This window comes from Accipiter gentilis, chromosome 31 (genome assembly GCF_929443795.1).
Source record: "Accipiter gentilis chromosome 31, bAccGen1.1, whole genome shotgun sequence".
Lineage (NCBI taxonomy): Eukaryota > Metazoa > Chordata > Aves > Accipitriformes > Accipitridae > Astur > Astur gentilis.
In genome coordinates this window covers 397,608-421,261 of record NC_064910.1, presented here as the reverse complement: position 1 = coordinate 421,261, position 23,654 = coordinate 397,608, and the positions used below count along the sequence as shown (strand labels likewise).

The window sequence follows — 23,654 nt, the reverse complement described above, 5'->3', positions numbered from 1 at the left end:
TCATTCTCTGAGGCTCAAACAAGGAGACCTGGTCAGTAACTACCTTCACTTAATCAAGTTTGTAAATCTGGTGAGTTTACTCTCCCTCCCCAGGCAGTGATACTTTTCATCAGTTTAGATGGAACAATAAAATGTTACTCATACAGTAACTTGCTGCCTGAATCAAAGAATGACCTTCACATTGCATTTCAACAGGGAAATGCTGTTTAGATATTCAGCTGAAATGGGATGACAGCCAGCATGAATAAATAGAGGAAGAAAACCAAACTGGCATGTGCTATGGGAATGGATTCACATTTTAAAAAATGAAAAGTAAAAAAGAAAGGCATAGGATGGAAAATACGCCCCAAATACCCTGTACCAAATCAGAACAAGAACTACATGCTCACAAATTCTGCAGGAGATGAGATGGAGAAGGAACAGTTAAAACAGTAGTGACCCTGCAGGATGACAGGCATGAGTATAACCTAAAAGCTACAAAATATATCACTTCTCACTCTAAGAAAAACACCTGACAAGGCCATTTCATGTGCTTTGGCTGTCTCACCCTCTCTGGCATATGGTTATAGAACTGATAACCCAAAGGAATGTAAAAACCTCCAATAAAAAGCTGGAAGGTAACTTTCAGAAAGTTGCAGTGGTAAAGAAATAGATGGCAAACAGAACTGAGAATTGCTACAAAAAATATTTTCCTCAGAAATGTCTGGTACTAAGTCTCTCCATCTGTGAGGGGAACACCCGTTCCTGGGATCAGTACAAAGTGAACACTCAAGCACTTTTTGGGAAATACCCATTGCACTCACCCAGCAGCCACTCCTTCTGCAACGTGCAGGTCTCATTCTCCAACGGGCTTAAGAGTCTTTAGGAGAGGTCAATATCACATTGCCTTGCAAACACAAATGTACATTAAAAACTTGCAACAACTTTGAGAAGCCAATCTCTCATCTCCTCTTAGTTAAGTCTTCTCTCACCCTGCCTGTATCTGCCCTTCCTGCCCAGAATTGCAAAAAGAGCAAGGATCTTTTCACCCCACGCGAGATGAGCCTGTCTGTACTCGTCTATAATTTTAGGGATACCATTGTTTAGAAGTTCTATTTTTCTCCTGTGCAGCATAGTATAGGATAGACATGTTCACAATCAGTGAGAAAAAAAAAAAGTCATGGTATCATTCTGGAAACATTCATTTTCATTCATGAAAATATTCAGATGTAGCTGTTACTTTATCCAGCTTTATTTGCTTAAAGTTTTAGGAGGACTCTTCTGGCTGCTTACTAGATAGCTTTGTAAAGAGCATTATCTTTGTTAAATTACATTGTTCAGTAGCTCTTGTGCGTATCATTGGGCATTATGTGCATCTGATTTTCAAAGGTCAGCATATGAACAGATACGTTTCAGCAACATTTATTATGTGAGAAGGGAAGTCAGTATTTTCAGTATCTGCAAAAGAGTGTATATTTGCAAAACTACTAAGCTCTAATTCACTGCAGAAGTACCGACTGATAGTTGTTGGTGGGTTTTACCTCTTTGTCTTTAAAGAGTCATTATATATGCATAGTGAAAGATGTTTAGTTTATTTCCTTCCAATCTGAAAATACTATCAGAAATGAAATTCCCATCTCCTCCTCACAAGTCATCAGAGTGACAATTCTCCCACTCTAGTGAAACATGCTTTTTTTCGGTCTTCTCTTTTATAACAAGGATGTTGATGACCCTTCCAGCTAAAATTAGTTAAATTACCTCTGTCTCTTAACTTGTATGAGAACAAAAATAATTTTTGTAATTTATTTTAACAGACTGGCACAATCTCAAGGCTTAATACTAAAGCATTCATCTGTGGATATGTCTTGCATGTTTATTATTTTATTTGTAATATTATTATCAGAAGACAGAAGCAAAAAAAGCGTATCATTGTCTCTGGTTACTTGCAGTAAGTACCATGTCTGAAATGAGCTCTTCCATATACAGTATTTCTATACTCAGGATTTCTCTGCAAGGTCTTAATATGTTATGGTTAGATGTCTTCGTTAGAAAGCAGTAAAAGCAGGGTACTGGACACCTGCAAGGGAGCCAGGAGCTGAGGGCGAACAGGGGCAGGAAGGGTAGTGTCCTTGCTGATGAGGGCACAGCCCTGCAGTACCCAAACAAGAAAATCGAGTGGGTCTGGTGATGGGAATCAGGGCCAACCGATAGTTCTGTGATTGCTAGAAAAGCCTCTAGCAATGAATCCAGACAGATCAGGTGAAGCCAGGCAGTCAGTGGTTCAGGGTTGGGATCAACAAGGTTCATGGTTGGGCATAGGCATACCTCAAGCAAGGAACAAGGGCAAGGACCCGAGCCTAAATGCGGCTCTCCAGCCAAAGGATGGGTGAAAGATCATTACAAGCCTTCTCCCAGCTCTGCCTCACAACTTAGCCCTTGTCTGAGCCAACTGCTCCCAGGTTACATGGCTGTACCATATCAGAGCTGGCTTTGAGCACTGGCAGCCAAGCCCCTGGGAGTGGGGAGCACAGGTTGCAGAGCCCATGGGTGCACTCCGGGCACTGAAAATTTTTTTTCTAACTTGAGAAAGGTTATAGTTTTAGGAATCCTATAAAAAATGGTAATTTATCTCTAATGGTAACAGAATTATATTATTTATCAGTAAGCTGTTTGAAAGGATACTAAAAGGGCATCCCCAGTTGCTGATGTTCTTCACACTCTTTTTTCAAATCTTTGCAAAGCCTGTTAGTCAGGAAATGCCTGTTTTCCTTCTAGCATCAGTTACAAAGTAAATCATAAACTACTGGCTGAAACTTAAAATGTTAATTCAAGTGCCAAAAGTCTGCACAGTGAGTTTAAATATTTTCCCTTTGATAAAAACATATGGGTAACAAAATGCTTCCATATGATGGACCTTCTTCTTTAATTCACTTTTAAATGCCCAAATAGTTGCATGCTGGAAACACACAAATATTAAGAGGAGTCTAAGACTTCAAAGTCACTTCCCCAAGAGTTAGAAAATATAAAAATTACAGTAGCTTATTCAAGCTTATATTAGAAAACACAAAGGCCAAAGGAAGACAGGTGAGCATTCTCAACTACAATGTTTTCAATGTGTCACGTTTCCTGTGTGCTTCATTTTTAGGACTTGGAGGGACCTGTTGAAACATCTCATTTTGTCCCGTTCTCACTGGCAATACCATCACCTAACCCCTATCACCAATTAATCAAGCTCTCTGCAGAAACTAGACAGATTTTTTTTGTGTGTGTCATAATCTTATGGGTAGGTGGTTCCCAATCAGCAAAAATCAGAGTGAAAAAACTTTGAACCACCCTGAGGCTGTCTGGTTTTGTTTGCCTGTTTTTCTGTCAACCTACTCCATCAATATTATTAATAGAAAATTTGTAAGCTGAAATCAAGATCACATTGCATATGGTTCTAAAATAGAAAATATAACAGAGGATTTAGTTTTAGCTTAAATCCACTGATCTTTAGTACTAACAAGCTACATATGTTGACATTTTAGTCAGTTCGTACTGTAGTATGTTGAAATTATACTGATCTATATGAATTGCTTTTCTTGAGTGCACTGAAGAAACAGTACATGATTCTTTTTTTCCCCATGTTGGATTACTAGATCTGTTTTAAGGGTTTCTGTAGCACAACCTCCATGTTAAGAGCATTTTGGTGTATGTATTCTGAACACTGTAATTCATAATCAAAGCTGATGAAAAAAGACATAACTAGGATTTTCATTTTGATCTTATTCTCATAAAAAGTGCCAGAGCATTGAGAAACACACGACTGGATGTATCGTCCAAGTGTTGGCAGTTGTGGGGCTGCTGGGGAGGCTTCTGTGGTGAGAGGCCAGGGCCTGTCCCGTGTGGACCACAGACAGTTCTCAGCTCCAGCAGACCCACCACAGGACACAGCTGAGCCTCTCAGCCAAGAATGGCACCTCTGTGAAAACATACTTAAGGAAGGGCAGAAAACCATGGACAGAGAGATAAACAGGAAACAAAAGGAGGGAGAAATAGCTGAGGGAACTCCAAGGTCAGAGAAGGAGGAGGGAGAAAAGGTGCTCAAGGTGTTGGAGCAGAGATGCCCTGCAGCCCATGGAGGACCCATGGTGAAACAGATGGACGTTCCTGAAGGAACTGTATACCTGTGAAAAATCCATGCTGGAGCAGAGGCAAAGTGTAAAGAGGAAGAAGTGGCAGAGAGAAACTGCTCTATGTACTGACTGTACCTCCCCTGCACCACTCGCAGGGGTAGAGTCTGGAGTGAAGTCAAGCCTGGGAAAGGGGGAGGAAAGGTGTTGTTTTAGTGTTTGTCTTTCTATTTGTCACTACCTGAATCTATTCCAATTTGCAAGTTTCCCCAAGTTGAGCCTGTTTCCCCTGTGACAGTAACTGGTAAGCAATCTCCCTGTCTTCATCTCGACCCACAAGCTTTCTCATCCTATTTTCTCCCTCTGTCCTGCTCAGGAGGGGAAATGAGCGAGCAGCTGGGTGGGAGTTTGGCTTTTAACCCAACCACACCAGATTTTATAAATAATTTCAAATAACTTTACATTTTAAACCAAAATAATTTTGGTATGTATCTTCCTATCACATTCTAGGTTACTGTATAGTGTCACTCTTACAGTAAATTTTTCCTTAATCCTTTGCCCACTACTTTTCTGAATCAGCTTTTCCTGCATGTTATTTCCCTTATGTTGTTAACTGTTGGCTTCAGGGAAATTCTCCTTATTGTAGTAATTTATGAGTTGACTGTTTCTGACTAATGTTAAACACTGTCTTCAGTGTAGGATTCTGTACTAACCCTTAGCTTCTGGGGTTTTTATTCTACCTACTACTGCATAGCAGAGAAAGAAATTTATTCCTTCCACTTTGCAGCTGAAAAGTAAGGCTTAACCCATTTGCTAGTAAGAATTTAATAAACCACAGTCTAATTTTGTGAAATCTGCACAGTATTTTAACTAACCTACACCATAAAAAAACCTACCTCAATGGATAGGACTTGCACATGATTTTGGCTCTACATACAGTTTTCTGAGACACCTGAATATGATCCCCTTAATATTCAGAGAACAAAACAGATCCATTATTCACACAGCTTGGAAAACTATAAAAGATTTTGATTACATGAAATCTCTATTACCATCAAAGGTTGATAACCTTTAACCAGCTATTTTAAATTCATTTACCCCACAGAAAGTGAACTGTTAAAAAGAATATTTTGTAGAAAAGCAATAACCATTTTTTTTCTGTACCTGTGTCATAGTAGAAAAAGAAAAGCCATCTATACCTTCAGGTAGATATGTTATTTAAATGTAGTCATTCTTAAAAATAATTCCACAACAGATGGTTTTCTTTCGGTTTTGTAATAACCTGCTAGTGCATAAACTCTCACTGTACAACAGGCAAGGAAGGTATTATTTTGCTTTCAGATGTGTAGGATACTTAATAAAAAAGTAGTAGTAAATATCCAGATGCTGTTTTCTCAGATTAAATAACAAGGCTGATGTTCTTGAAATGCACAGTTATCCTACTGAAAGCTGAAGCCTGAGATCTTAGAAGACAAAAGGGAACACCTCTTTTTTGGAAACAAATTACACAGTGAACATGTCACCTCCTGTCACTTGTCAAATACGGAACCAAGAAATATGTCACTCATTTGTAGTTTCTATCTAAGTCATCTAATCCACTATGCAACTAAATACCAAGAAAGGAAGTAAACAAAAATGTTGCATTCTTCAAAGCATTACATATTTAAAACAGCCTAAAGGAAAAGAAGCAAACATAAGGATCATATGCCATGATCAGAGTTTCACTGACACACTTCTACGGTAGAACATTCTGCCTCTAAAAACAAAGAGAACATGCTAGCAGCCATTCAAAGTTTGATGTTTTTAAAATGGCATTAATACAACAAAAGCTTTGCCTTAAAACATAAAGCTGCTATTAATCTAAATAAAGGTCACAGAAGGTGCCAGGTGGACTTCTTGACGATTCCAATAATCAACCATGTTCAGAATAAAACAGGACAAATAGGGAAAAAAAACAACCTTTTTACACTTCCTAGTATTTTCGTTTCACCTCTGGAGGGAGACACTTCCTGGAGGTAAATAATGAACAGAGAAGAGGCTACAGGTATAATTTACAACAAATAAAATTTCAACTGAAAATACAAAGAAAAAAAATGACACGAAGATGGCTCAGCACTGGACTGGGAGCCCAGAGAGATCAGAGACTCTCCAGCCCACCATGGTCCTGGGTAACCTGGGCTACTCTCAGTTGGCTTTGCCTTGGCAAGACGTTGCAGCAGATGGTCTCTCCATCTTATTTTTCAAAGTCCTTGAATGTCGGGACTTCATAGCAAAAATAAGATGACCAGTAACATGTAAAGTCAATGGTATCTTAGCACAGAACAAATTTAACAGTGTTTACCGGTGTCCTCCTGGTGGCTGGTCAAGTGAGTAACCCTTCTGCTCTCTAGTGACAGTATTTCCTAGAACTCCACTATTGGCAACAGGAATTTAGACACCAAAGCTGGTGTACAGGCACCTACATCTAGACCTGTAAATTTAAATATCATAACCTTAAACTGAATCCCATCCTATGTAGCAGACTTCTAAGCCTCAGCTAGCCATTCTGGGCTACCTTCATAGCAATTGGAAAGAAGCATGCAGTTCAGATTGTAATTCAGATGACCCATTACAGATGCCTACCTTTGAAGCACCTCTTTTGCTTTAAGAAGGGTTTGCTATAGAGTGACCACCACACCATGATTTAGATAAATCAACCCCAATAAAGTCCTTGAGCTCAGGAGCACACTAGGCTTCTGAGTGCTCCTAGGACATGACCAAATATACAGTTAAGCTATTTCCACCACTTTCCTAAATATGAAACTGGGTGCTGTATTTTTCCTTCCATCCTTGATTAGGGATATCTTAATGAAGCTTATAGTTTACTAGAATTATTACCCAACCCAAAAGATGCTCTTAATATACAGAGGATACGTACCTCAACTTGTTTTCCCTTAGGTAAGTAAAGTCTGCATATTGCTTTCTTCAGTCAATGATTAGTTTCAGTATACAATGTAACATTAGTTACGTTAGTCTGGGCAATTCAAAGTAATTCATACTTATCCAGACAGCTTTATTTCCTTCAAGGATTCCCTACTCAATCTTTATTAACCATGGCAGGCTATACAAATATTTTAGAAGATACTCATTAAATTTTAAAAACTAAGTGCGAAATAAGGGTACTTTGAGCTGCCTATTGTTACAAGAAGAATAGTAACAGACAAAGCAAAGTTGATAGGCATTTTGTCATTGATCACCCAAAGGCCAGGATTTCACACAGTACTGCAATTAAAGGGTACGATCGATCTATTCTTACAGTCTAAAACTATGACAGGTAAACTATGACTTGTCAACTTAGGTTCTTACTTGTCAGCAGAAAGAAACAGTCCTGGAAGTCAGTTCTCCTCACCTAGCCAGGTTAGGAAGAGCTGAAACAATACCTGCATTTCCCATTTCTCTCTATTGACCAAAAGAAAAGGTCTGGATGATTAGCTCAGGCTCAGCTATCTACAGTTAGCAGAGGTAGATGTCACCTTCATAATGTTTAGGGTTTTTTTTATTTTGGAAACTTCCCACATTCACAGAATCATTGTTTAATGAGTAACAGTACCTCTCCTATCTACTGGAAAAGAGGCAACACTAATAACATTAGAGTCAGAAAAATCCACTGTTCCATATAAGTTCCTTCAATGTAAACACTTTGCCAAGACTCTAGCAAATCTTTTTCTTTTTTTTTTTTTCCCAAATTATTTCATTTTGCAACCTAACAAAAAGATATACCAAGGAAAGAGGAAGCATTTTTGATAGATCCACACAAATAATTGCAAGTGAGCAGACCATACCTTGTTGTATGCTATATGCTTGTTCTATGCTACATGTTAAATACCGTATCAGACAAAGCATTTGGAGCATTTAGACTCCAAATATCTGCATTTTGCAAGGCAATCAAGTTTTTTAGAAGCTAATACCTGTATTGCCATTAGAAAAAATTGAAAACCAGAGTTCATAAGTTACAAAGACATTGCCAGGCACCAAGGAAGAAACATTATAAAATACACCTGTGTAATACCCTGGATGTGCTATGGGCTAAAAGTATAGGACCTCACACTGAGTGTGATTTCCTTGCCAGTCTAAGTTAACTTCTCTTTTAAGTGAAAGAGGACATAACCTATTGTATGTTGAAACAGACTTCTTACATGGAGGCAATGTTGAAATTACACATTTTTACATTACTACTCATTATTTCTGCTTAACACATTGTCCTTAGTGTTACGATGAGCCACACACAACATTAAGGCAACCCATTATAGTCAAAAGCAATGCTAGAAATCTCAGTTCAGAAACCTTATTTAAGTTTGCAGCTGGTGAAAAACAAACCCGTTTTTTCAATACAGGTTCTGTCATCTATAACATATTAAGCATACTTCATAAAAGAAATCTAGCTACAGTATTTTCTCCATACAAAACAAAACCAACACTAATATTCTTGAATAAGTGATAAAGTTTCATATACATTTCCATTCAGATGACTTGCAGAGATTTATTTAATAGGCTCTCACTGGAAAAAATATATTCTAAGGCTATACATAACACATGTGAAATGGAACAAAATGTGAAACCTGGTCCTCACACTGTTAAATTAATTGTTTTAAAAGCTTCTTCATTACTGCAGTTTTTCTGCTTTGAATTCACGCTCTGACATCTCCATATGAATGGGCAAAAGCAGATCTGACGATAATCCCTTCCACTAACCTTTGTTAGTTGTTTGAATCTAAACGCACCGAAAACTTTTCTGACTCAAAATCATCTTCCTAATATAGTTCCACTGGCTTCAGTACTGACTTACATCAAATGAATATCCATCCTTCTCATTTTTATGTCATGTTCATTAAAAACATTCCAGAAGCTGAAGAGCTGACTTACCATTTTCTTCCAAGTACATCAGAAGGATGCTGCTAGATTCAGTCCCTTCTATGGCATAATCAAGTGCGATGTTGCCATTAACATCTTGCAGCAGCACATTTGCTCCAGCCTACAGACAAGAATTGAAAACATTTTAGGATTTTGTAGTGAAATCTCAAACACTACTGGGGTTCTTATACATTCCCATTCAAAAACGTTTCAAAGCTGGGGTTCTTAGAAGGCTGATTATAACCTGAAACAAAACAAAACAAACCACACAAAAAAAAGCACAGACAAAATAAAGGACTCTTGAATGTCAAAAAGGGCTGGCTTTGCCTGGGACAGCTGACACTGTTGCCACCCTAGCTATCCAGCCTGCCTTTACTGCAGAGATGTCTGAGCTGCTCAGCAGTGAGTTTTGGAACCACCACCATTTGCAGCGCAGCATTTTGAAGTAAAGTAAGCTGTCACTGATTACACTCTTTAAAACACTACACAGTAAAAAGCACTGGTTCAAAAGCTGACTGACAAGCAGCACAGACACCCATGCAGCAGGGATGGGTAGACAGCTGGTAAGGGTAACCTTGTCAGCCGGCCCAACCTCTTATGGCCTCATCCATCAATCCAACCTTGATTTCAACCGTAGTGCCTAAAGGAGCCAGGCTGACATTTCTGTAAGTTTCATTCAAAATTCAACATAAAGGGCAGACAACTAAAAGGAGCCATTGAGGGGGGAGGGAGGGGGAACAGATTCATGAGAAGCTGGAAAAGAAACCACCAGCATGATAAGAAAACTTGCCTTTTCTATATAAAATATTGTTAGTGTAAGAATTTGCACTATGAAGGACAATTTTTTTATTTTTTTTTTTACATAAGAAAGCTCTCATCCTTGAAAATACTATGAATGTCTGGTGGACAAAAGTTTAAATTACAGTGAAATGTCATGTATCTGCTTTAGGAGGCCATAAGTTTAATTCATTTCAAGTGTTCTCTCTATGGCTTTTTACTGCAAGGCTATGAAATAATAAGAATGACCCTTGGTAAACTTAATTACTTGTCTTAAAAGCGTGTATGATAAAAAGTTTAGCTAAAAAAATGAGGGGTATCAAGGACAGCCTTTCTTAAAACCACAGGAGCAGAGGCCAACTTTAATAAGGAATTATTAATGGAAGGTATGACTGCTTTTTTCAGGAGCTTACTCTGTAAGTACCTTATCAAAGAAAAACTCACAATGGGCTCAGCTCCTGGCTCAGAGTGAAATATGACATAAAAAACTAGCAAATTCATGTAGGCTTCATGTCATCAAACTGAAGGTGTTGGAGCTGGACTTGGTAGTCTGAGGTGACCTCCTGGATTCCCATCACAGTGACAAAGGGACAGACAAGCATCAAAGAATGACTCACCTCAGCCATCTCAAACACTTAAGATATCCTACTAGACCATATCCTATACGGCAAAATAACCTATCTTGCTACAAAGTGTACTACTTTCTTTTAGCACCTGTCTTGCTGCACTGACTGTAAGAAGAACCTAGACAGCAAATTTAGATTAGATGTATATCTTTTAAATTGCTAAATTATATTAGATGAGAGGAGTTGACTCTCATGCTTAGTGAAAAGGAATGCAAGGAGACTTACAAGCAAAGAGACTTACAAGGTATAATATCTTTTATATTCATTATAGTGCTATGAAAATAAATTTCTGCTTGCCTGTCCTGCCAGACAAAATTAAAACGATGATCAAAAATCAAATAAAGGATGAATGTGAAGACCATAATATCTTTGCAGGATGGTTTAACAACTATTTATTGCACTTGTTCCATTACTGGGAAGCATGATTTTTGTTTGTTTTGCTTTCTACTCACTGAACCATGACAGTTTGCTGGTGATGACAGAACCAAGGAAGCAACACATTTTCATATTTATTTGACTTACAAAGACTTGAAGGCACCTATCCTTCCCTGCATGTAAATAACCTTGTAGAATGCTGACTCATCTGACTTCAGCAAATCTAATTTTAAGAACTGTACCAAATGTTTTGAGAATAGCCACAAACACTGTGATGTGTAAAGTCTGTTGCTGGCTATAAAATAAGTTTTGGATCAGGGAATTTTACTTAATGTATTGGCCAACAAACTTTTAATTATTGATTCTGCTACTGAAAAATAGAAACAGGCAAACAAGCAAACACTTAGAGAACTACAGTTGGACTCCCCTCTAGACACTGCCTCTTCCCCTTCCTGTCTCCAAGCCCCTTGCCACTTGCACACTATGCCTGCAGTGGGCAGTGTGGGAGACTGGGGTCAGCATGTTGTGGTTCCGCTTCTTTGGTGGTCCCTTGTTTCTTCCTCCACTGCTCTAGCATGTGCTCCTTCACTGGCCAACAGTCCTGCCATAGACATAACTCTACCCCAAGTCCTCTGCTCAGCTCCCACTTGGGCAGTTCTTTCGCTCCAGCCCTGCTTGCAGCCCCTTGCTGCCAGCATCATGCAGGTTATGCCCAGTACCAAACTCCATTGTGCTTTCGAAAGCAAGCTACTACAGGTATAGAAAGGTGGGGAATTCCACTGCATCTCCCTTCCTTAGCGTATTGTACAACATCCTGCCAAAAAGATGTGTGACGGGTTGTCACTATGATGCAAACTGTACACACCAATATTTTGAAGTGCTCATAGTATGGACTTTTCTTCCCGTTCGCTCTGATCACAGGTTTGCCTGTGATACAATGGAAATTACTTGCTGTTAAATGCGACGTAGGCTTTTCAATTGCTCAGGACTTCTTTTATTTCCAGGCACCTCTCAGATCATTATGGCCAGTCCTGAAAACTGATTTGAAATCTCATTTTCTAATTATAAAGCAAATTTCCCATTTAGCTACTTCTATAAGTAAAGACAAGATGGCAATCCCACAGATGGCAGAAGACATGGCAGAAGTTCACACAGGTAACTGGCAGGGGTCGGAGCAGAATGAATGAGAGGCAAACTAAGCAGCAGAAAACCAGCAGGCTCAAGCAGAAGTACAGACAGAGCATGACAAAGACATAGAACATGTTGCAGGTAGCAAATGTCACAAATACTGTAGCTTTAGTTCAAATTCAGACGATCAAAATCGTGCTAAACAACTTGAGTGCTATTGTTACATATATGGCCTCGTAGGCCAGACAGTAAGAAACCCAGATATGAGTAGAGATGCAGATGGAATTGAGATTATCTGAATATAGTCCTACTTTGTTCTTAGGTTTCTGTTCATAGCTCTGAAAGAGACTATGAGGAATACTGTCCCCAGGCTGCTGCTATTAGAGTTCCCAAATTTATATGCATACCTTGTTTATATTCAAAATGTAATTCCCTATTTACTCCATTTCAGTTCAAATGTTTTATCCACCCTCTTGAATTCTGCATGCAGTGCCCTGTGTACATAAAAAGTTGTTGGCTTACCAATTCTCCACACATCCTCATTCTCAAGTCGTTTCACAATAAAAAGACAAATGCATTGCAAAGAATTTTTGAAAAAAATATTTGCCTGCAGTGATAAATTGCTTGTATTTTAGAAAAACTGCAGAAGGAACATCTTTAAACACATTATTTAAAAATGTTCCCAAAGACACCTAGCTCAATACACAGAATGCAAAATGCAACTGAAATGCATGCTCTGCTATGCAGAACAACATCCTTATGTAGAGAAAGCATATGATAGTAAACCCTGGCAATCAACAATAAGTGAGCAGACAGTGCCAGGTTTGCACACTATCCCCGTATCCCAGATATCAAGAGCCTCCTGCCAAAGAGAAAATACCTTTGGCTAGTGAAAGGAGGTAAGATTTCCCTTCTGGTTCCAGAAATGATGATTAAAAATACTTCAATTTATCTTAATAATAATGAGGATAAAGAAAATAAAAAGGATCATTTTACTGTGCCTATTCTTAATTAATTTCTGCCTATTTACTTATTTGTAGCATCTCTGATACGTTTTCATTTCAGACAAACTGAGTACAATAGCTTAACTCCACATATATGCAAAACTGGTGACCCTAAATATTAGGTACTGAGCTCAGGAGCAATATAGCATGAGGTAGGTTAGATGTGAACAGTTTCACAGTACCGATCTCTGTGCATACCCCCATTTTTTGCTAACATAGTAGTTTGAGATGACATCCCACTCAGTGGGAGAGAGATGAATAACTTCAGATTCACTGGAGAGTACATGATACAATGTACATTCCCAATATAACTTATCCCATGATCACATCTTTGTATAGCTAAACTTTAGGATAGCACAGGGAAGAACACCACTTTGCACACCAGGGTGTAGTAAGGAGCTGAACTCTTCCTTCCCAAATAATGTACCAGAAGGTGGGGAAAGAACCAAATAGCTTCTGAAGTCCAAGCACTATTGGAAATTTTCATTTACAAGAACTTACAAAAATTAGTAACTTCATCACATCATCACATGTGAACAGACTGTGAGCATAGCCAGAGTCCTCTACAGGGCTCTGTCCCTGTACAAGGTACCTGTTGCCACCTGGCTCAAGTGCAAAAGTATAAATGCAATCACAGACTCTCAAGACTGTTGCTGTAGCTATAGCCCATTGGATCAATGTCCGAACTCCCACTGGTGAAATAAGAGTTTAGTCCATATTCTACATTTGGGAAGCCTAATTAGTGATGCTGTTAACTCACAAGCAAATAATTTATTTTTCGTTTTCTCCACCAATCTCTCTTTTTTTTTAAAGACTTAATTGAAATCTAAAAACCAATCTAACATGCACAGGGGCAAACCTTTAATTAAATATTTGATTTTTCAAAAAGTCTTAGAACTTCCTTTTCTGCAACAGATGTAGGTTTATCAGTGCTATTTACTAGCTGGCTAACAATCTTTGCTACTCTTTCTTATTCCCAGTGTTTCTTATACATCTTTATCTCACGATTCCCAAATAAGAAACGTATCTACCTACTGTTACTTGAAAAAGAACAAGGACCATTCCATTCTGAGGAATGTGTCCTTCTTTACAGATTTTAAATTACTTATTTCCTGCTGTCTCTCTGAATTCCACAATATTTTGTGTATCAGCAGCCTAACTTCATCAGGATGGGTGAAAACCACATTCTCCCAACACTTTATGAACATAATCAAAGGCAGTTTTGTGGGAAGAAGAGCTGTGGGTTTAGACCTTCTCCAGGCATCTCCAACCATCCCCTATATTCGGGGACACAGTTCTAAACACTCAGTTGTATGTCCAGAAACATAATACTATCACAACTGTCTGGACTGCAATGTAACATGATTCAGGCATTCTTAGAGGGACACCTAACTTACTGAGGTTCCCCCAGGACTTGGGAAGGATTTGGGCATGTCTCTGCCTAGGTACTATCTCTTGCTTGGCTGCCCAGCTAGGACACTACAGCTTATGCACCCAGGGAACTTTGTGCTCACAAGGGTTAGCTCGTTGAACTGCGTTCTGAACCAGAGTTAGCATCCACCCATTGTAGGTGGAAGCAGGCAGACTCCAGAAAGTCTGAGTATGATCCACAGAAATTCAAGCTTAAAGTCCTGTATTCTGTTGCATGCATTAAATTATTCTTTCAACCTTCCATGCAGGTTATTTAAATATTTGAAATAACTAAGTAATTTAGCTTTATTTGTATATTAGAAAGTCCCAGGAATGTTATAAAGTATTTTTCAGTACAAAAATCATGACCCAGCCACTGCCTCTTTTACCTAGGATTACCACCATTGGCTTCATGAGACTTTATGAAGGCAATTAGAAATAAAATATAACCTGAGGAATATGTGTGAATTATTAAAAAAAAGAGGAGGCAGAAACAATAGTCTTGTTAATATACTTGTTGCTATGCAAAAGAAACCCAAAACCCCAACTTCTCCTAGTAACAGGCTTCTGCACAGTTGTTACTATGCTTCAAGTGCTCCACAGTACGCTAGCCATGTGGAATTTGTGCAGTCACCTGTCAACCTCCGCCCAACCTCTGAGTTTTTGCTATCTATTTATATTCCTTATTTATATTAGTAATCCATTTTTATTCCATTCCACATTCTTCATATATATTTAAAAGTATACATTTATATGTGTGTAAATGTACCAAAAAATACATAGTATTTCTCTCTTCTATGTTAACCACTGTTTCCAAAAGGGAAAGGCTACCATTTTTTCAGTGACAGCTTGGACTATTCACTTTATATTTTTTTTTAAGTATAACCACAAGATTTACAGACTGTTCCTTTTTATAAGATGACGTTAACCACACAAGTAGACCAAGACTAAATGTATTTCTTCACAAAACATTTATGGCATTTCACTTCCTGTAACATGAGTAGTTAAGTTTTCCCCCATTTACTGACCTTCTTCACACTAATTCCATTAAAAGGTTTTGCTCATTGAAGGATGTTCAAGGTTTACATGCACACATATACGTGTTGTCACACATACTATGGTTACGGTGCAAATGGTACATCCTTCCAAAAGCCCTTACTTAGTATATTACCAGTTAAAAAGAAAGCAACAGTAAGCAGGATATAATGCTCTGTCTGCACACAAGAAAAAATACAGTAAATCACACATGCTCATGGGCTCCGTGGTGCCATATGATCTTGCTCTCTGACCTCAAAGGTTTGCATAAATTTTCATTTAAGATACCAAATCTTTTTTTGTGGCTCCTATTGGACTTGTTTGACTAATTCATTAACAAGGCGAAAGGGATAAGGTTGCTCTACACAGTACTGTGTTTTAGGTCATCTCACTTTTCACAAATTCACAATGCTAAGCAGAACAGAAACAGTTCTCAAGGCAGGACTCAAAAAAAGTCAGACTTCTCTACATTAGCAAACCACAGACAATGAAATAAAAGATTAAATGAAACTGAGCAGCTGCTCTCAGTTCAAAAGCATGTTTTCCTTCCAACTCATTTCAAGAACAGATTTTCTGTGGGCAGGAAATTATTTCACAGAAATAACAATTTAGTTACTAGCAGAGCTGGAAAAAAAACTAATGAGGGTTTTAGTGATTACAATTATAGATCCTCCATTGACAGTTCCTCTACCTGTTCCTATCGTAATCCAGGTTTACCTGCTTACTAAGAAGCAAACTGACACACACAAGCTGGGTTACCTCTTTTGTTTTCCCTTTTTGGGTATAAAACAATCTAGAAACTATTTTACTAAATCTAGATATTGTCTCAGAATGCTGATTGCAGTCTAAATACTTTCATTTTAACTTTTTCCACATAAATCTTTAAGGAAGCCCCTTCCCCATGACACCGCAGATTCTTAAGATATTTGGGATATAGTTAATCAATTTCTATCAGTTGCAGAGTAAAGCAGGGATTCCTGTTCCAGAACAAAACGTCAAAAGAAGCCCATCAAAAAGCCAGCTATCCCCTGAGCAGATTCAAGACTAGGAGTCCACCATGCAGCTTACCTATTTCTAAGTTTTTACTTTTATTCCTCCTCTCCCAGGCTTGACAGAGAAGGGAAGAAGGATCACAAATGTTTATAAGTCATCTATAAAGATATGTAAGTTCCAGTATAGTGCACGGCAAACAGTACAATCACCTCAAAGCTGCTCTAGCTTCTGTTTGGGCTTTAATGACCCTTAATGTACCCTGCCAAAAGAGAAGGAAAAAAAGACAAGATACTCCCTTTACGGAAGACAAGAGGGGAACTGATAGAAAACCATTCCCCAAATACAGATATCTGCTGTACAGCTAATCCTAGTAGCCTCTTTTCTTTTATGTATCTCAAAGGAAAACAAATAAATTAAAATTTCAGCTGTACAAAACCAACTTTCCACAAGCCCATTCATCATTTTTAGGGCAGTTTCCATCACTGCAGCCTGAGGGGACACACCTGATCTTTGATTAAATGGAAATTTCAGTAAGTCAGGACTGATGACTTGAGCTTCAAGGTACTGTGTTTCGCAAATAATAAACTGTAACTTCTCTCAGGCAGTTAAATTACTTGCAGGTAGTTAAATTCCACATCCAAACACCACCACCCCTCAAACATAATGGATATCAAACCTAGACATAACTTTTCCAAAATGATAGGTTTTCCTCAGTGAATTATTATTTATTAAAACCTGAACTTTTAAAAGTATTGAAGAAATGCAAACAAAAGTCTCATCATGTAGGAGTTTCCAAATTGAAAATATTTTCTTCCTTTCTTTCCAGAGTGCTTCTTAGCAAAATAATCTGAACAAGAACCCAAACTCCATACAGCAATTTGGAGCAAAATCTGTGGATCACAAATGAAAATAACAACCAAAAAGATCTAACTGCATCTATCATACCTGCTATTTGATACATTAATTAATGTTCCATGCATGCTTTACATGGGCTTTTGTAGCTACAGAGAAAATGCAAGGAACAAATCCTCCTGCTCCATAGCAGGGCATCATGTTGAGGCATATTCATGACAACAAGTTCTCTCTTAATACAAAAGGAAAAAACTCTCACTTCCTTTTAAATGGACCTTCAGAGAGCACAGGTCTGTAAACTGGGCTGGCCCAGTGCACAAGGTGCAAAGCTTCTTCATAACCTTGAGTCAATGGTTACCTGCAGCTCATTTGAAGCAGGAGTTCCCACCTCTCACAGAAGAAAGATACTGATCATCAGCTGTCTGCAATCTTTGTTCTATTTCAGGGCTTTAAACTCTGTAGGTTGCTACTGCCTACAAACCCATGCCTGTCACATTACCAAAATTATTCTTTCACAAGAAGCAGGAGCTGTCTGCCATCCGGATGAGCTTAACTTGTGATGTAAGTCAAGGTTTTAATTCATTTTCAGCATGCCTGATCTCACATCATAAAAACACAAACACAAAGCTCAATCCCTTACATCTGTGACAACACAGCCTACAGAACCAAAGCTGAATGCAGAGTGCCCTCTGGGCATATAAAATAAACTGGAGAGATTTCCCATCTCCAAAAAGACACTTTAAAGAAAATTAGGAGATAACCCAGTGCTGAAAATTTTATGCCAATACCCTTATATAATTCCTAAGAATATATGTATTTGTATTAATGTAAATTTATGCTATGCCATTACTACTTACTTTTTTCCCCTCATAGCTACATGCTATACCTGTCAAGGAACTTTCATACAAATGCAGTTAGAAATTCACTCATCCTTGTGTACGTGAAGTATTTCAGCTGCCATGTGGATACAAGTTCTTTAATTCATGGCACTTCTGGGTTCCACATTGCAGAAACAGGCACCAAAATCTGAATACGCAATATAACTCCTGGTCAAAACAGGCTTTTTTGTTATAATCTAGAAATCAGGATCTATGGATGCATGCCAAGGTGTGTAAAGAACATTAGTGTTCCAAAAATCCCAGGCATCTTAACCTCTGTGACACATTGGTTAAGGATGAAGAAATATGCCAATACAGTAGCTGCTTATAAAAAGCATCATATAGATATATACATGTAAAGATCACCAATGCCTACAGAAATACCCAATTGTATTTGAAAGCATACTTCTTGGTTGTTCAATTACTTCACACAAATGATAAAAACAGTACTTTAAAATCATCAACACTCCACAACCATTTTGACAATCATTTAATTGATGAGTAAGGCATCTTCTTCCTTAAACTAACAGAAAGTAGGCAATGTCAGTTCACAGAAAAGATTTTCAGAAGAATTAAAAAAAAAATGAAAGGCTGTCATGGCACATATTACAGATTGCTTGACAGGCGTAGTCTGTTTAACTAATGCATTCAGAAGATAAAAGAATTAGCACTGATGACTGAAAACTAAAGACCAACATTTTCCCATCGGTTTGTGCACCATGGGGACTTAAATTCCACCCATCAGCTGGAAGGCATGTAAAAGGCAAACAAAATCCCACTTGGTTCCAGTACTGAACACTTCTGATAACGCTGCACAAGTATAGTATGTTTTCAGTAACATCGTTCAAAGTAAAATACAAATAAGCATACAGTTAGGATATGAAAAGTTAAAATCTACTAACCCAGAAGCTATCAAACAAAAAATAACATAAATTTCTCAGGTTACCACTATTTCCATGCCCTAGCACTACAACATTCATGAGAATTTGGGAACATTCTATTAATTCTAAATGTGTACAGATATTTACTTGGATCTTAATTAGTTGGCAAATCAGCTTTCATGGTGGTTCTTCATATTTTGACTCCTAACATACATCGCCAAGGTTTCTTGGAATTTAAGATCTTAATTTCTATGCTAAATAAAGTCTGGTTTCCTTGACTTAGCTTTACCTCAAGGGAAGATTTTTATTTGCTCTCTTCTCCCATTTAAGTACCTGAAAACATGCAGAATCACCCAGCTAGTTTGATTAGAAATTGGAAGGACAGAATTATTTTCTTTATATCCATTTCTGTTTCTTTACTTCCATACTTCATTCTGTATTCTTCCAACAATTTTCAACTGATTATTCTTAACATAATCAAAATCTGTAGCTCGAATGTGTGACTGAATTTTGCCATACAATTTGAACACTAATTTTATCAGCCTTGGTATGACTTCTTCATATGTAATCACTACTGGTTTTAAATCTATGAGGAAAAAGGCCGTAAGAATAACTTTTGCTCTTGTTAGCTAGATGTGAGGTCAGGGATGGGACACTTTAGCTTAGACCCAGTGCAGGGCAAATGAAGCTATAGGGCTTTTGGTGGGACACTGATTTCCATCAACAAGATTGGACCATGGGCAGAACATGTTCAAGTTCAGTACCAGGGCTCCCACATAGCCATGAGTTTAAGCATCCAATTCTGCTCTCTGCACATAAGCTTTATTCAAACAGAAATTACAGGAACCAATCATGCTCTCAAGATACGCAATTGTCTTAATGTAAATCAATACTTCAGTATTCTATCTGCCAAAAAATTGCCTAGCATTAAAAATATGATATTAATGAGCAGCTAATGGAGAATTATGTATCTATGATTCTGTCCTGGTTTCAGCTGGGATAGAGTTAACTGTCTTCCTAGTAGCTAGTACAGTGCTATGTTTTGAGTTCAGTATGAGAAGAATGTTGATAACACTGATGTTTTCAGCTGTTGCTAAGTAGTGTTTAGTCTAAAGTCAAGGATTTTTCAGCTTCTCATGCCCAGCCAGTGAGAAAGCTGGAAGGGCACAAGAAGTTGACACAGGACACAACCAGGGCACCTGACCCAAACTGGCCAACAGGGTATTCCATACCATGCAACATCACATCTAGTATAGGAACTGGGGGGAGCAGGGGGGACAGGGGGATCGCCGCTTAGGGACTAACTGGGTGTCAGTCAACGAGTGGTACGCAATTGCACTGTGCATCATTTGTACATTCCAATCCTTTTACTGTTGTCACTTTATTAGTGTTATCATTATTAGTTTCTTCTTTTCTGTTCTGTTAAACCGTTCTTAACTCAACCCACAAGTTTTACTTCTTTTCCCGATTTTCCCCCCCATCCCACTGGGGGGGGGGGGGGGGGGGGAGAGTGGCTGTGTGGTACTTAGTTGCTGGCTGGGGTTAAACCACGACAGATTCTTATCTCCAAAGCCAAGCATGACAAAATACCTGTTTGCACGGTTTTAGTGAGGGCTTCTCAGAAAACAGACAAAAAGATGAGGCATTAGGGTATCAGGAGGGTGCTAAAAGCATGAAGAAGCTCCTTTTTGCTTAGTATGCAAAAAAAAAGTTTAATTGCAATAATTTTATGAATTGGATAGACCAGTTTGAATGTCACAAAGATAAGCTATGACATACTTTTAACTCTTTTAATCAAACTATTTTCTTTGAAAGCAAGAAAAAACTGAGAAGAAATCTCAGGATGTATTTTCTCACTGTAATTTAGTATTTATACTGGAAGCTGAGGTAGACTAAAGAAGTGACAAACAAGAAATTATAGCAAGACCTATTTGCGTGATACTACATCACAAAGAAAAGTTGTCTTTGCCTAGAACAGCATTCAGTTCTATCTTTAAGACACTGCAGCAAAAATGCAAAAGATCAGAATGAGGTCAACAAAAAGCATGGTGAAAGTACAGAAAGATGGGTATTTGACTTGGTATTGCCAGCTCTCACATTATTTGGCAAGAAAAGGGAATTAGAAGGGGACCTTCAAAGAGCATTGATGACTAAAGACTAAAATTTCCCCATCTGCTTGTGCACATGGGACTTGCACACTCCCCATCAGCAGCAGAGCTTACGGAAAAAAATGAAATTATTCAAGTGCTGAATGCCTCTGATAACAGTACAGGAGCACACTTCCTTTTCATTTTCATTTTAATTATAATCATTAAAAATTAAGACAGGCACACAGAAAAATGATCAGTCCCTGTCTCATAATACTGCAACAAAAGGTCACTTTATGAAATCATTGCCTTTTATTTTTAGAACAAATAGAAGGAAATTCTCCTTCATACAGCAAGGAGTGAGCCTTTGGAATTCCCTGTCAAAAAGGCTTTAAATCTGACACTATAGTTAGAGTTAAAAGTTACTTTATAACCATTAATAAAGCTTGTAATTACATAAGGTCAACCAATATTCATATTTTAGGAAAGAAAAAGATCATTCCCTGGGATTAGTAAGAACTGTCATTTGTGTACAACACTAGACAATTAGTAAGACGCAGTTTTCTTGTAGGCAAAAGGGGGATAGGAAGCATCCTCTGACTATCAACTACAGAACTGCTAAGTAAAGGACACAAATAGGAAAATAGGACCGTAAGTATTACCTTTTACTAATATGTTTCCTACCAAGTTGCCTATGTGTGCATGTATATATATATATGCATGCACATATATGGGGAAGTAGTCGTACATACATATACACACACACTCCAAGCAAAACAGTTGGGCAAAGTTCTGCTGAGTAGCTTCACTCAAAGGGTTTCCAACCCTGACCCACTACTACTGAAGGCAGAACAAACAAAACAACCACATGTAGCAGCAAAGAAAGGAAGCTGATTTTGATGGCTCAGTAAAGATTGAAAGCTGATTTTGAGGAGCTGGTAGCTTCCAGACTCAATGTAAATAACATAAATGGGGGAAAATCTAACTAGGGGCAAAACTGAAGACCCTGTTAAACATGATGGTCTTCTCCTTCCTCCCTAAGTATGGGAAGCTAGTCCTCTCCTCCCATCTATGCACACTGTCATATCCATGACTGCATTTATGCAACTTGGAAAAAACAGATGCTGAATGTTCTGATTTTTCATTCGCCAGTCCATACTGAGATTACATACACACACAGAAACATATATATAAGTAAATTAAATATGCTTCAAATGGCACATGGAAATAAATAGCACTACTTCAGGCATGACACTAGATATTACCATTTTACTAATGCAGAGAAAAAGTAAAAGTCTACATTAATGTATATACACGTACAGTAAAAATAAAGAAAAATCTGTACTACATGTCTGGTATAAAAAGCAAAACATTAAACAGTACATACTAAATAATAGCTGTGTACAGCGTATACTGTCTGCAAAGATAAACGCATTCATTTTATGCAAGGAACTAAGAGTGCAAAACTGCTGATTTAACTCAGTTTGCATTTTTGTTACGAGACAGATTCATTGTGTTGCTTGATAACATCAATATGTTCCAGGTGTACAGGGAAGGGACACTATAGCAGCTTAATCCGCACTCAGGGTGGCACTGTCCTGCTCGTTAGTAATTAAATCTATATACTCTACAAACAAGTCACCATGTGAAATACCAAATCTATTTAGGAAGTTTAGTATGCCAGTCATCCTAATACAGAACTGGCTTTTCAGAGCACGAGCGTGTAATTAGAGAACTCGCAGGACAAGCAGATTATCCTACTGTTCTCCTGTGCTTGGGTAATGGATGAAGTGCAGCAGGTATCAGAAACTTCCAGCCATAAAAAGTAGTAACTTGCTGTGGGGAACTGCAGCAAGCTACTCTCTAAAACAACTATGAGGGAAATAGACACCCCATGCCAAATTTTTCTCATCCATTATATAAAAACATACACTTATAAATCCTACCAATACAAGCATAACCACAGTCAACATTTATACATTAATCAAACATAAGATTCCAGATTTACTTACATAAAATGTTCTCAAACAATGCACGTATTGGAAAAGGGTCATAATTTTACATAAAATTGAGACAAATACTTTAAAGACATAATGCTATATAGCCAATCAAGGTTTTATCTAGGTGTTTTATCGAGCAGAAATTTTTACTCATGTTCCTATAGCGGAACCTGAGCAGTAAATGATGAGGTAATAAGCACCTATCATCTTCCTATCACCTTCCCAGCAACATTTGTCCATAATCATTCCCTTATTCTCCGGTCTTCATCCCCCAAAATAAATTTTCACAACTTCCAATACTCTCATAATTTTAATGAACATCCTCCCTCCCAAGAAATGCAGTATCAGTAATCTTGCAGTATTTATTTTAATTCAACAAATACTTCCTATCTTTTAACATTTTGGAAAAATGTTGTTTACTGTTTTAAATGTTTGCAATATATTATAGTTTCTAATGAGAGTCATTTGAAATGAAGGCAAGTCTGATTTGATAAATTTTGATTTTTACATAGCTGAAAATGCAGCTGTTATTCAGAAATCATATACAAACCCACTTTTTTCCTGTGCTTTCATATTCCAGCTTTTATACACATTTTCCAACATCCTTTTAGCCCTTCATCCTTGCAG

The 23,654-nt window shown here is 37.9% G+C and overlaps 1 protein-coding gene across 5 annotated transcripts in view; it reads right to left on the bottom strand.

The window, feature by feature from the left end:
* MYO16 (myosin XVI) overlaps positions 1–23,654 on the bottom strand; it is a 385,302-nt gene that overhangs the window by 216,282 nt on the left and 145,366 nt on the right. For all 5 annotated transcript variants that reach the window (XM_049834474.1, XM_049834472.1, XM_049834470.1 and 2 more), the window contains exon 5: positions 8,994–9,102. In XM_049834474.1, the coding sequence (XP_049690431.1) occupies positions 8,994–9,102 (109 nt within the window). The remainder of the gene's footprint in view (positions 1–8,993; positions 9,103–23,654) is intronic.